This window comes from Temnothorax nylanderi, unplaced genomic scaffold (genome assembly GCF_030848795.1).
Source record: "Temnothorax nylanderi isolate EJ_2023f unplaced genomic scaffold, tnyl_v1.0 TNYL_tig0239_pilon, whole genome shotgun sequence".
Lineage (NCBI taxonomy): Eukaryota > Metazoa > Arthropoda > Insecta > Hymenoptera > Formicidae > Temnothorax > Temnothorax nylanderi.
The window spans coordinates 197,629-212,219 of NW_027249301.1; the positions used below are offsets into that span (position 1 = coordinate 197,629).

Here is a 14,591-nt window from a genome sequence, read left to right on the forward strand (position 1 = left end):
TCGCAGCTTTCCTTCGTTAACGAGAGCTTCGTCTCGTTTCGCATTCATCGAGGTTCGTTCAGTTCGCTGTCTCGCGCGCGCCGTCGATACTTTCCCATCGATCCCCGTCGCCTTTCGCGAGTCGCGATCCCGCGGACGATTATATCAGACTCCCGAAGGTTTCACGACGAGCCGTCCTATCTCGTTGTTTCCTGGATATAAGGTCAACAGTACAGGTGTTTTGTTCGGATTTAATCGATCAGCGCGCGTGAGAACAATCACACGTGGACGCGTCTCGCGTGAAAAGCCTCGCCAGGAAATATCGTCAATTTTCACGATAGTGATCTCAAGATTGAGTTCGAATTATCCTTCCTTGAAGCAGAGAATTTTAAATTTTTTACCATTTCTCATTCCAATCGCTGAGATTTTGGAAGCGGCTTCGATCGAGCTTCGATTGACTCAATTGGCGATTAATTTGTTGAGTAACATTTGTAGTATTTTATTAAAGTGAATAAAATTATTAATTCGATTATAGAGAAAATGTCTTTACAGTTAGGACTGGATCTTTTGGTAGCCTAATAATATTATTCTTGTGAATTTTACAATTCTTCGTCCTAGCAAACCACGCGCCGTTACTAACGGTCTTAAAACGCAGTTTCAAGCTAGAATAGTACAATCACATGATTATATTGATAATCAATTTAATCACACTAACACACATCATGGCATTAGAATATTATCAGAAATATACGATATTAAAAATGCAGGATGTATAGGATAGAATACGGAATATATAGCGTATGTTGCGAAAAATAACAGCCCAGTCAGGATTCAAACCTGGACCTCGAGGTGTAGGGATCCCTACATTCCGTGCGGACGTCTAAAGCAATTCGATTACTGAGACATGTGGCTTGATATTTATCGCGACAACAAAGAAATTATTAATTGTATATTGTTTGATTAGAACAATTCATATAATCAACAAATTTGCTATAATTGCTACAATTAAAATCGATTGAATTAATCGTCGATTAAGTTAATCGGAATCTGATCGAAGTCGCTCTGGATAACAATAACTTTATCGCGTACATATGAGATCGATTTACATAATTATATAGTTCGGTATAGCTACAAACAGCATGAATGAAAAAGGTGTAAGGCGCCAGCAAAGCCGTTGCCTCTTCCGTACTAAAAACAAGATGATCAGAACACAAGATGGATGGATTATACGGCAAAAACGCGGTGAGCAGAGCATGAAAGAAGTATACAGATCGTAGAACAGAACGTGAACTAGGTGAGGCGTAAACCGAACCTAAATGAGAATACATGTACGATATTGGATGATAAAATAACTATAAAAAGCAAGATTGAATAAAACAGGTAGATCGCGTAGCTTCTTACGTCTTCTACGTCAAGGATGCTCCAGATTAGATGAAGCACGTGCGAGCAGAATACACCCGATAGATACGCGAATGTCGAGCGTAGAAAGACCGCGGGACGACACAACAACAACAACGTTACGGTATCGGATCGCAACGGGTCGTTAGGTAGCTCCAACATGACGATTAGTCTCGCATACCGATCGAGAAGAGCGGCACGAGAAAAAATGTCCGGACGCAGCTGCACGCGCGCGCGCGCGCGCGCGCGCGCGCGCGGCCGTCAATTGCAATTGCGATAACGGTGAAACGGAAACGGCGGTTTTCTCCCGAGCAAATTGGAAGCTTTCCAGAGCGCGTGCGATTCTCTTGCGGATTCTTCGCCGGAAAGAAAGAGGGAAAAAGGATATTCCGACGGCGACCGCGCGCGATTTCAGTCATGAGAGGTCGTCAAGAGGTGAGATGAGCTCTGCGCTCTCGGGTAAAAGTTCGCGGCTCATCGCGTGGATAGAGATAGATCGGATCAAGATCGCCGATGGCGGTAATGGTGGTGGTGGCAGCGGTGACGGCGTGAAATCGCCGTGATCATTTTCTAACCGCAAGAAACGGAAGGCCGACTTTTCCGCGACTCTCGCCGCGGAATCACGCGCCGTAAGATAATTCACTTGTGCGGGGAAACGTGGGGCTCCGCGAGATAAAATGGAAACGCGAATCACCCCTTCGCTTCCCCCTTCGAGACTCCCTGACTCGGAAATTAATCGAGAACGTACTCGTCCCGTCAAATTGAAACAATCGAAGCTATCTCTCTTTAATCGAGTATCTACGCCGGCATCTACGGCTCGAAAGAGGCGTATAATTTCGGGGACAGATGAAGCGGGTTCTCATAAGCGGAGTTTCTTTCTGCTCCCTTCGTCTATCGCAATCCTAATTGTCTATCGATCCTGAGAACCTGGTGATCGGTAAGAGGAATCGGCTTCACTACCACGCCACGGTATCAGGCCGGAATAGTAATTTCTTCTAATAGCAGGAAGCGCGCGGTATACGTTCTCGTATCTTCGCAAAGAGGAGTCCACGTCTCCAGCGAAGGCGAGGAAGACCGGCGAGAAATCCCGGGAGGATCACGAAAGTCAGGGGTACGTTCGATTCGCCGCGCCGGCGAGAAGCGTTTCGTATTGTCCATCGATCCTGATTATATATCATTAATGCGGCATATCTGCAGGAGATAAGGCGGGACGTGTTTACCAATAATTAGGAGAGACTCGAACCTCGGGGTCTTTCTGCAAGCCGATACTCCTTTGCGCTACATGCGTTACATTGTAGATATTTATTATTACAAACGTGCAATTTCCTTGAGGAAACCGGCGAGCGGGTAAACATCGGTTACCGAATACCAATGCCTTCGGCTTCCCGCCCAATCGTGGAAAACGAAACGATTCCGTGAGATAGTCTTATCGACGATGATTGGACACCTGCTCGCTCGCGCTCGCCGCTCTACCGGAAGCGGGAATGCCGTGGGATCTCGGTGAAATTAGGCTGAGATAATAATTTGAACTTTCGACGATGGGAGTCCTGGGTGGTTACGCCAATTAGACGCTTAGGATCATGCTGATCGTCGATTCAACGGTTGTCAAAGCTGACCGTAATTAAACGAATTCATCTTTCTCTTTCGGTCGGAAGGGGGAGGGTGTGGAGGATTATCTCAAAGTAAAAAGAAAAAGAAAATCGGGATTGTTTTCCATCGGAAAAACTGCAACTTCGACGGGAAGCGTGCCGGATCACCGTTGATGTCTGATGATTTTTAACGGCGGAGACATAAATATACGTTACATTACTTTGACATCGCGCATCGATCTCCAGAGGGACGGAGCCGGTTTTAATAGAGGAATAATTAATTACAGCGGGTAGTAACCTGCCTGGCGCGAATCCAAGTCCTTCGCGTTAAGCGTTAATGGACCGGCGACGGGTTTTTCGTACGTCGCGCACGCGAGATGAAGGCCCCGCTAGTGATGGCGCTAGTTATTTACACGCCGCCGTCGCGCGGATTAATCATCAGATATAGCCCGCGATAACGCGCGGGTTATCTCATTAAACAAAATATTAAACGGGCCCCGCGCGACGTATACCGTTAACGTGTAAAATTACATGTGCGCTGCTCATGCGACCTGCCGTTTCTTATCGAGTTGGAAAGTCGATTTTTCGACTTCGCGCAAGGTTATATCCGGTTTGTCCGTTTATCAGCTATCGGCGGGCACTTTTAAAAGACAGATCTCGACACGCTAGACCGGCTAGACGAATCTTTACGGCTGTCGCGGTAAAATCGTAATCAAATCGGGAGAAAGGGTGGGGTGCCGCTCTCTCCCTCGGGATTAGGCCGTGCGACGAAACATTCACCGACGTGCGATAAGACATTAATCCCGTTCAGCGTGTGTAACGGGACGGACGAATTGCTCCCAAGCATTACCCGGTCGAAACGGACATGCTCGCGTATGCGCATGAATGCACGCGCAAATGCAACGCCGATGTCAGCGCGTAATGAATGCCACCCCGACTGGAAACGCCTGTCGAATGACTGTCGAAGTCGCGACGAATGATATAATAATATATGAATATGTAATAATATATGAAAAAAGGTACGATGTAGGCGATTTAGTCAGGCAAGGTCGATAATATGAGAGTATTAGTTACGCAATATATAAAGAGCAACGAAGAAATCTCAAAACTAAATACAAAGTGTCCCAATTTTTTCCGGACAAACTTTATTAGTATGTTCTATGAGCAGAAATAGGAAAAAAATGTTATATAAACATATAGGTCCTAAAATGCTTTATTAGAAAGTTATAGCAAAAATACGAAATGTGTAAGTTTCACTTAATTCATTTCAAAGTGCCGTCCGCCCACGTCAATACAAGCTATACATCGATGTAACATTGAATTTATTACCCTAGAAAATTGAACCCGTCAAACTAATAAACATTGTAAACATTGGTAAAGACTGTGTGAAGCGGCTAAATTTTCTGTTAGGGAGTCTTCGTTGATATTGTCTAATTAGTTTAATAGAAACCCTTGCATTTCCTGCACACAAATCACTCACAAAATGAATATCCGTGTATTCTTCGTTTATGAAAACTCGCGGCATTTTAGGATAATTGTTCTACAAGGTACTGCTCGTCACTAGTATAAGTTTTTAGTTTTTATGATCACCTTCAATCATTTCAAATATAGCAAAAGCACGATTAGAAGAAGCGGATAAGATAAACATTTTCAAGCTTCTGTTATTTTACACCGCAGTCCTGACAGTAGCAGCAGTATTAATTATTACGCAATGGAACGTACAACAATGCGAGAGAGCGAAGAAACGAAGACCTATATAAATCATACGACGCGACGTTTATTGCGCGTAGTGTGAAGCATCGTGAACAATGATAACCGGGACTTTCTCCAATATCTGATCATTCCTCTCTGCTCGTTGCGCGAGTCAAAGCGTTACGAAATTCACGCGAACATGTTAATTCGGCAGCGCCGGCGAACTTGCGTGCGAACACGCGTAACGCGAGAGTAAGCCGCTGCCGTTAATTATGCCACAACGAAATAATAAACAAATCGACGTGCGTAATAACGTTTCGACGTTCACCTACAATTTTGCCTCGCTCTGCGCGACGGCAACGGGCGCGTTCCTTCGTTGCGTCAATGCCGTTGCGATTTCGCCGCGCGATCCTCAGCGGGGAAAGAAAACGCGTGCGCGCGCTCATGAACAGTCCTACTCTGCATTTGCTCCCTCGGAATTTGCGCATGGTCATTCAATCCTTGTACGGGCAAAAAATTCATAGATATTTCGAGGCGAAGATGACTGGCCACTGGTCATCAGCGCGGCTATGGGATCTTCCCCTCGCCGCCCCTCTTCCACCTTACATCAGCGTGGCGATAATGACGCGATAGCGCAGTCGCCGGCGGCGACGGCGGCAGGGACTGTTATTGATCGCGCGTCACGCGCCGCCGTGTTTCACGGCAAAACAGGCGGTGCGGGACGCGGCGCGGCACGGCGAGGACGCTCGCTATACGCCTGGACGCGACTCAGCGCCTGGCGGGGCAGTGCCAGCGGTGCCAGTCAAGCCGGAGTGACAACGTCGGAGCGGCCGCGTTGCGAGCTGTCAAATTGCCGTGGTTGCTCGCGTCGCTGCTCGCCGTCGTTCGGGATATCGTGGTGTGCGAAAGCCGTGTGGTCGATCCTCGAGTCCACGGCCGCCTGGTCCGAAAGCTTTACGAGCGATCCTGAGGGAGACGGCGGACGCGCCGTCGCAGGTGGCATCGGGAGTAACCGCCGCCGTCACCGGGAGAAAGTGACGTTTCGGAGTCCGGCAGTCCATGGCCGGCGGCTTTTCGCGAGCTCTTCGAGGTCCGTGAGGCCCCACGAGTCCCCCGAGGCTCCCGCACGTCGATTGGCTCGCTCGTGGGCCGTGCGGCGAGCGCGCGCCAATAGCTCCGCGAGCGCACGGGCCAGGCGGCCTCTCGCGCCGCCGCGCCGGTTCGTGGACGTGGACCCGCTCGGTGCCGCTCGACTGTATCGAGGACGTGCGCACGGCACCGGTGACCACCGTCGCGAAAATGAGCCTGCTGTCCTCCTCGATCGGCGGGGTCCGCTACCACGCGGACGAGGACGCCGACCACAACATGCTCCAGGGTAAATCTCGGCTTCTGTTGTCCATTGTACACCTATGTACATCCGCGCAGGGGATCGATATTTGTCAACGTCGACGCGCTCCGCGATTAATTAGTAAATTTTCGAAAAGCGATGATAAAAAAATGTCGTTCGAGATCTCGCCTCTTGAAAGTGTCGCTCTCGCGATACGCGGTACGCGCCTCCGATGTCAAGGCCGCGGCTGCTATCATCTCGCCAAGGGTGCGCAGGTGCGACCGGCGCGGCGCCGGAATTACCCAAGTTTTCGAGGTCGATCACGAGAACCCCATGACGCGCGACGGGTGATGGATCAATGAAGCGACGAAAACAAACGTGCAAATGAAACGCGCGCAAAGTCCACTCTGGACATCGCCTCTTGCATAATTGCAAGAGCGAGTCAGCATACAAACCGCCGTTTACGTTTGAGAATATGTTATCGCGCGAGGTAAAAATTGTATCGGCGATTGCATCAGTTTGTTTTACAAACGATTCGCACATTCGATGTTCCGCCTCCATCAACCGCATTCCTCGCGCGTCCCTTTTGGAAACGGCAAAAGTTATCCTCCCGTGTTACATCGGGATGGAATGGTTCCGTAGTCGAGGCGGCATGACTCATCGATTTGTCGCGCGATACGCGCACCCGTCGTATTCGTGGGCGCCGTGAGTGGAAGACATTCAAAGCGTCGACTCTTGAAGATATTCCCCTCGAGGTCGCATTTTCACCGGAGCATCCGCGAACGTCTTCGAAAAAGCGAGAACTCGGAGATTGTCGAGAACCAATCGTTTCCCAAAGACTATGGCCCGATATTTTTCACTTTAACAGACTTAGCATCTCGCATATCACTCCCTCGTCGAATAATCTGCAATTTTTCACGGGACAATCTCGCCGGTGATCGGCCACCGTTCGCTCACTGACTCTTGAACCCGCGTTTAATCGTGACCGCGAAGAAAAGACAAAGACATAAAAGAGGCGCTCGATAAGCAGCAGTTACGCGCGATTAAATTTTATCATGTGTTATTTTCATTCGACCTTACTGTTATTTTCGTCGACGCCGCTCGATTTCCGCCCGATCGATCGGCGGACGATTCGTTCGACTGGTTCGACAACTCGACTGCACATGCTTTTCTTGGACGGAGCGGAATTTAATTAATACGATTTATCAATTCATTCTCACACCAAAAAGGTTAAAATTAAGTTATTTCTTGTAATTTAGTTCTAGAGTGAGGGAAATTCTAAACGCCCGCGGCTATCCTTCGTTTTCAACCGCAAGCATCGTTACGTGTTACGCCTCTGCTTCAGGAAAAGATGCGCGTTGAACGTCAGAGACGAGATCTTCCGTGAGATGTGTGTGCGCAACGAGAGGATCGCGTGTGTAACGCCAGAAACGCGAGAGTTTTATGGATATTGATCGGCGGGAGTATTTTAGATCGCGGAGTCTGCGCAGCGTGCTCGGCGAATTACATCGCCGAGCGTCGTGGAGCTCGCGGCTTGGCGTTAATACGCCGTGAAGGAAGCGTAGGTAATTTACGGAAGAAAACACCGACGGCTCGCGAATCACGGAAGTTTCGCCGTTTCTTTCGCCGAGAAGACGCGCCTCGAGTTTTGCGCTCGAACAACTCGCCGTAAGACCGTCGTCGCGGTCGTCTCCGGACCGGTCTATCGCGCAATCCATTCATCCGCGCGTACGCTATTAAGCTATTAAAAGTGGCCGTTCGCGCGCGGATAATGGAGCGAGCGAGCGCGCCGGCAAGATAAATAAAGCACGATGATTTATGCAAACGACTCGCGCCATTGCCGGTCGCGTTCTGGTTGCTCCTTCCTATCTCGCGCAGACTGGCATACCTAATATCGCCGGCGAAGGAAATGACGGTTGCGCATATTTATGATCCACGCTCGGGGCACTCGCGCATGCAGCTCTCCGCGTTTAATTCCCGCGTAAAAATCATGGTATGTAGGGCACAAATAATATGCGGCCCGACCGACTTGGCCGCCCGCGGTAGTGACAGACGATTAATCGACAATTACAGCGCGTTCCAGAAAAGTACTGTCGAACGAAGGCTAAATACACGCATATACACCTATATATATTCTTTATTTCTAACTGGAGCATAGGGCTTCTATGAATTTGTTCCATTCGTCTATGTTTCTGGCAAAATCTAATTTAACCTTCATGATATCTTATTGTTAGCTCTAGAGCTTTCTTCTGGGACATTTTTTGTGTATGTGCGATAAAATTAAACACACACACACACACACACACACAGTTTTACAACAGTTCGAGAATAAAAATAAATGTGACACGATTGTGCGTGTCTTTGGGATCTAAAGGTTCACCCTAAAGAGCGAAACCCCGCTTGGTAGGTTGCTATGAAACACCCTCCCCGATGTTTTCCGTACATATTGTGTATCGATCGTCTCAATGCAGCGGTTTCAAACCGTTCACCTGAAGGTCTGATGGATAACTACACTTAAGAGAATATTCAAAGAGAAGTTGCGAAGTACTTCCTTAGCATGACGATCTCGCGATCATCTGTCCTAAGAAATTTGTTGTCGTCTAATTTTATAGTGGCGATTATAATCGGTAAATAAATCTATCATCTAATTCTAGAAAAAGCTACCGTGTATCGTTCGCGATAGTATTTTGTTTGATATTGGTAATTGGCTATCTTATCACGTCGATGCGTCTTTGCACTTTGAACATCACCCGGCGAATATAAACAGCTCGAATAGTAATTTTTGAGTGAGATAGTTTCTTAGAATACAATCATTTCATCTTCTTTAATTAAATGTGTGATTGATTCGATATAGATCATCTAAATAACAATTTCTTCGTAATACTTGACGATTAACATATAGATGAGCAATGCCGTGCAATCTGCTCCGTAGTAATGCGATCGATATTGCAATCTCTTTTTCTGTATCTCGACACTTCAATAGGTACCTTACAGGATGTCTCTATTGTTATCGAACAGCACCGCGAAAGAATCTAAAGAACACGAGAAAGGAAATCAAACTTTCTCGTCGCGTCGCCTGCAATCAAAATATTATACACGCTTATTGCCATCGGCTTCGAAACGCGATCTCTTATTGACTCTTGTCCACAGATAGACAGATATCTTCCCGCCGAACTCCCGTAGCTCTATAATAATTACGGGGTAACTTTAAAACTGATCCTGATTGGAAATAGTGGAAGCGAGAACGACGTTTAAATTTCGTCGTTGTCTGCAGAGGCATGAACGTGCCTCTCTATAGGGTCTGTTATAGATTGTCGCTTTTCTTCATCTTTGGTCGTCGATATATATTTCTCGATTGGTTTCAATCCCCGTATTTAGTTCTGATTTATTTTTGTCGTACCTTCGCTCGGGATATTTTTGTTAGACCAGTCCAGCCGCTATCTGCTTTATACACATATTTCCAATGGTGAAAGCCGCTCTCTGATAAGAATGTTTTCACAAGCCCCTCAATCGAGGGCTGTAAAGATTGTCGAATCATTTTTGACTTACTTTCCGAGCTTGTTCAATGTTATTGAACATTATCGAACATCGTGAAATCTTTCACTCCAGAAAGTATCGAAGTCGCACGACATCTTCGACCGAGCGTATTTACATTATGATTAATTGACAGGCAATGATATCAATGTCGATAATAATTTACAATTTTCAATACTGTCCCCCGGTGAAAGGAGGAAGGAGATGATCTAGTTTCGAGAATCGTTCCATCGCAATCAAAATCGACATGCTGGATATACTTTCGTAAACGACTGTTAGGTAGCTAAAGTGCGAAAAACAAGATCAGCGCGCTTTAACGCCTGGCACAAATCATTCACGTAGAGATAGTGTACGAAGATTGAATTTAGAAAATATCAACTCGCGAGAAAAATATATTGATCGATAAAATGAAAGAGCCAAGTATACGTTCATACGCAGTACGTTCTTTTTTTTCTTACGAGAACGCGCGTTAATTAGTTCCGTTTTATCGGACCCAGCCTGTTTTGGAGTGAAGATTTCAGATATTTTGTTTCCTGGCACATAGTTCATGCGGTACTCGTTAAACCGGAATTCCGGTGTCTAAGAGTGCGTTATTGAAATCGGAGAGAGCGCGAGTTCGAACGGCCGCAAAAACAGCGGCTGCGTTAACGCGTGTCGTACATCAACATCGGTCCGCGAACTTTCCAATGTCGCGCACCTTTTCGCGTTTGCCTCGCGGCTAAGTGGAACGTACACGTCCACGTTTATATATTGGTCATTTTCGTACCATAAATACGGCCGCTTTGTCGATTAAGCTGTTAATTAGCGATTACGTTCTCTCGAGCGACGGGCAATTGGCGAAGCAATGTTTATCTAATCGAGAGGAAAGTTGCGTTTCTTTGACGAGAACTTGATTCGATTATAATTATTGCCTCCGGGAGTCTCTCTCTCTCTCTCTCTCTCTTGCGCGCGCGCGCGCAGTTGGACATGATAGGGAAGAGAGCGCCGGACTCTTTGCCATGTGCACATCATTGTTTTCTTTTTGCACGCGAGAGGAAAAAGGAAAGGAAAAGAGAAAGATTACATCTCTCCCTGTCTTTCTCTTGATTCTACCAATCAATCTATACTTATCTATCTACCATACATCAAATTATAAAATTATTAGAATTATCAAATTGAGCCTTTATTAACTTCGACGTATAATCCGTATAATTTCTTCGGGATTTCCCGCTTGACGCTCGCAGTGCCATGGACGCATTAAAAGCTTTCAGACCGTTTATTTAAAAAGGGCTTATCGCGCTCTCACGCATTTTTTGCTGTATATTGATTCTATTAAGATATTTCGTGTTCCATTAAGTGCAGAGAGATAGTCATCTCTCATCGTAGTATAATAGACGACAAAAGCCTTCTTACTTCGGGCGCACGCCGGCTCGATTAATCGGAGCGTTTAGAGAGGAACACGCACGACTCTATCTCGCGCAAAGCCATCACGTTCTTGACCCAGAGGGTCGGCCGACTAAAAACACGACGGACGCAGAATCGTTACGCTCGCGTGTAACACTTCGGCCAATCTCGCAGCGGTCGGCCCGAGCTAAATAGCGGCTCCCGCGCAACGTATATTCATCTGTGAGAAAACGTATTCCGCGATCGTTTAATCGCGGGCGACGAAACGATATCGGCGAGAGAGAGAGAGAGAGAGAGAGAGAGAGAGAGAGAGAGAGAGAGAGAGAGAGAGAGAGAGAGAGAGAGAGAGAAGCAAAGAGGAGCCGGTGAATTTTAATCCGGCGAGACGGCCGCCGCGCCGCGCGCCGTGCCGCACCGGCACGAATCCGATCGGACCGATCGGACGTCGACTCTTGGTTCGCCGAGCGATTATATGCCCAGTAACGGTACAAGGTGCAGCGCGCACTCGCGGCGCACTCGCGATGACCGAGGGAGACCCTCGTAGAGATGCCTATCCTCGCGTAGAGAGATGCACAGCCGGCGAATCTCCGTGACCTGGAACGGAAAGGCTCCACGGCGCGGTGGCCGGCAACCATAAGTTCCCACCTGGAATATATCGAGAGATACGCGTCCATAAGATCGCACATATACGCTTGGGCTGCGTTCGGAAACGTCACCCGGGTACACACGGGTATACTCCCTTCTCCTTCTAACTCGCTGAGATAGAAAGAGAAGGGAGTATACTCGTGTGCACTCGGGTGACGTTTCCGAACGCAGCCTTGCAGACCCGCCGATCGCCTGTTGATCGATCGATCGATCGAATATTTTTCCAAGCTGTATAAAAATTCTCTTCCCGTGTCCCGCCTTCGCCAGCCCTCCATTCTCGCGGCCACGAAGTAATAACGTAACACCGTTACACTCGTCGATAGAATTATTTAACGTTGTCTCGCGATAACGCGATACAACTCATAGGAGAGAAGGAGAGGAAGAGAGGTCAGGAGTACCTGTATACGGAGAGACAGACCGTAAAGATAGAAAGTCGATGCAGGTGCGCGACGAGAATAGCGCCACGCTGGCGCTGATTGGCGTATAAAACTGACAATATCCCCGCGTAATTATTCGTCTCTTAAGCCGACAAGGATGATAAGCCAGGCAGATGTTATCGCGCACCCAAGATGCTACGTCGTTCCCGCTAACTATCTCTCGCGAGAATTATTACGGAGATAATCCCGGCGTATCGTGTATACTTATGTACGCGTTACGTTACGGCCGCGCCGGCGCGACGGCTCGTAACATTCCGTAACTGCCGTGCGCGTCGATCTGTCTCCCACGAATAAATAAATCCCTCCTTATCGTTGCGCCCGTTGCGGGGAACGACGGCCTCGTTAGAGAATGTCTCTCTCTCTCTCTCTCTCTCTCTCTCTCTCTCTCTCTCTCTCTCTCTCTCTCTCTCTCTCTCTCTCTCTCTCTCTCTCTCTCTCTCTCTCTCTCTCTCTCTCTCTCTCTCTCTCTCTCTCTCTCTCTCTCTCTCTCTCTCTCTCTCTCTCTCTCTCTCTCTCTCTCTCTCTCTCTCTCTCTCTCTCTCTCTCTCTCTTTTCCCGCGTGTCGAATCCCGGCAATCGCCGGACCGACCACGGCCTGACCCAGATGCACCGGCGCGGCCGCGGTCTCTCTCGTTGACCGTGCACCTCCTCGCGACCCGCGGGCGACGCATTATTCATCGCGGGATCCTCCCGCGGAAAGGCACGGCTATTCATCGCGGGCTCCTATTCTTGAACGGATCGGTTCCCTCGTTACTATTAATACAATCGGCCTCGCCTCGCGCGGCGTGGCACGGCGTGGGCGCGCGTTTTTCTCGCTTGGTCCTCATCGAACGGGTTGATACGCGTTCACTGGGTGAGCGTACGGTATGCGGCATGCGCCTGTTGCATTCTCGCGCCGCGTTATTTCTCACATACTCGCATACCTGTTCCAGTTCCTGGGCGTGTATCGCTCGTCTCCCCTCTTCCTCGCGATCCTCCGATCGCCTCGGGGCGAGGGGAAACGGAAGATACGGTAATAAACTGCCGCGCGCGATTGAGAAAAGGCGCGGAATCGCGCCTTTCTTTCGAACGAGGTAATACCGCGATGGTATATCGTTTCCACGTGCCATCACGCGAGACGCGTACACCGCCGCGCCATGTGCACGCCGGTCGATGTTACGTCAGCGCGAAAAGGCCGAATGTGGAACGAATTATAAAAATCTCGTAACGCGCGCGAAGGTCACGCTCGGCGTACCGCGCGAGATTGTTGCGTGAACGAAAGGAATTATGCACGCACGTAATAGGACACGTATAGATAATGAATTTGTCGATGCTTCTCTTTCTTTCGTTTCCCCTTTTTCCCGTATTCGCCACCTATTCGCAGTCAGCGCGGTGGGGGAACGGGTCCCGAATGTCCCGATCACTCCGCGTGCTTCGAACAGCGTGTTATCCAGATTGCTCGGGCTCTCAACATTACTCCGAGAACGTCTCGTCGCGTTGCGCGAAAAAAAAAGAGAAAAATCCAGACTGATGTGCGCGCGGAATGGTAACGCTTTCTCGCCTCCTCGTGCGTGGAAAACCAAAGTAATCTTCGCGAGAGCAATTTACATTTCCGGACGGTGTTTAATGCCGCGCCGCCGGTTTCTCGACTCTTTCACGCACGATATCGCCGCAAATTAAAAGCGGGCGTTACTTAATTTGTTTTTTTTCCTCGTCGATCACGATCGACGCAGATCCGGCCGATCCTCAGACGCGCCGATACAATGATCGTTTCGCGCCGCGACTCGGATAATGCTCTCGCGGGACGCGGGTGTATAGAAAAGGGAGAGAAAGAAATGTCGGTGGCCCCGATGCAGCCGGCGCGCGCTTTTTTTTCCATCGTAATTCCACGTCCATAATTTACCCTGGCATTGTTACGCCCGTTTCTCTCGTTACCGACGACGCGTGATACTTGGCCGCGTGTGTGCATCTTCGCACGCAATGCGGTCACTCGTATGATTTTTGTCGAGCGCCACACGCATATCCGCGCGGCGGCGAGTCTCTCTCCTCTCTCGACTCTCGGCTCGGATACCATCGTGTCACGCACGATGAATACGGTAATGTTACTCGCGGATTGTTACGATTGTTTTTGTCAGAATATCTAATTGTTAGCAAACATATCTCGAGGATGTGTGCATGTTAGATTTTATCCCGAAACGGAAACAGGGTAGCATTGTGCATCTACCAAACATCTCTTATTTCTCAAAGAATAAAGACTTAGGGCTTAATATATTGGAGCTTATAATGTATAGATAAACGCATGTAGTTCTTAATTTGACATTAAACGCGGTATAATATATCTAAATACATAAAAATCTTACAATATTGTGAAGTAAACGTGGTCAAAAATTGAAATAAAGTGTATCTTAACTAGACGTTTCGATCTTTGTTGAGATCATCTGCAGTGGTACGTTAAACTTGCGGAGTCAATTATTTGTTAAATTACTCTTATTTGTTAAAACACTTGAGGATTCTCGGCTGAAACTGTATCCAGTGAACACAATATCCCAATATCGGGACATAAGACGTCATGGAGACATCTTAATGACGTCTTTAAGATGTTTTATATCTCAATCTGGGTTATGTTTG

The 14,591-nt window shown here is 48.0% G+C and overlaps 1 protein-coding gene across 3 annotated transcripts in view; it reads left to right on the forward strand.

Moving 5' to 3' along the window:
- Centrocortin (uncharacterized) overlaps positions 1-14,591 on the forward strand; it is a 31,933-nt gene that overhangs the window by 1,843 nt on the left and 15,499 nt on the right. The window contains exon 1 of one of the 3 annotated variants that reach the window (XM_071718208.1): positions 5,408-6,033. The exons of 1 other annotated variant lie outside the window; for it this stretch is intronic. In XM_071718208.1, coding sequence (XP_071574309.1) covers positions 5,958-6,033 — 76 coding nt within the window. In that variant the 5' untranslated portion in view covers positions 5,408-5,957. Of the gene's footprint in view, positions 1-5,407; positions 6,034-14,591 lie in introns of those variants that run through there. One more of the 3 variants, XM_071718210.1, reaches the window with a different exon arrangement.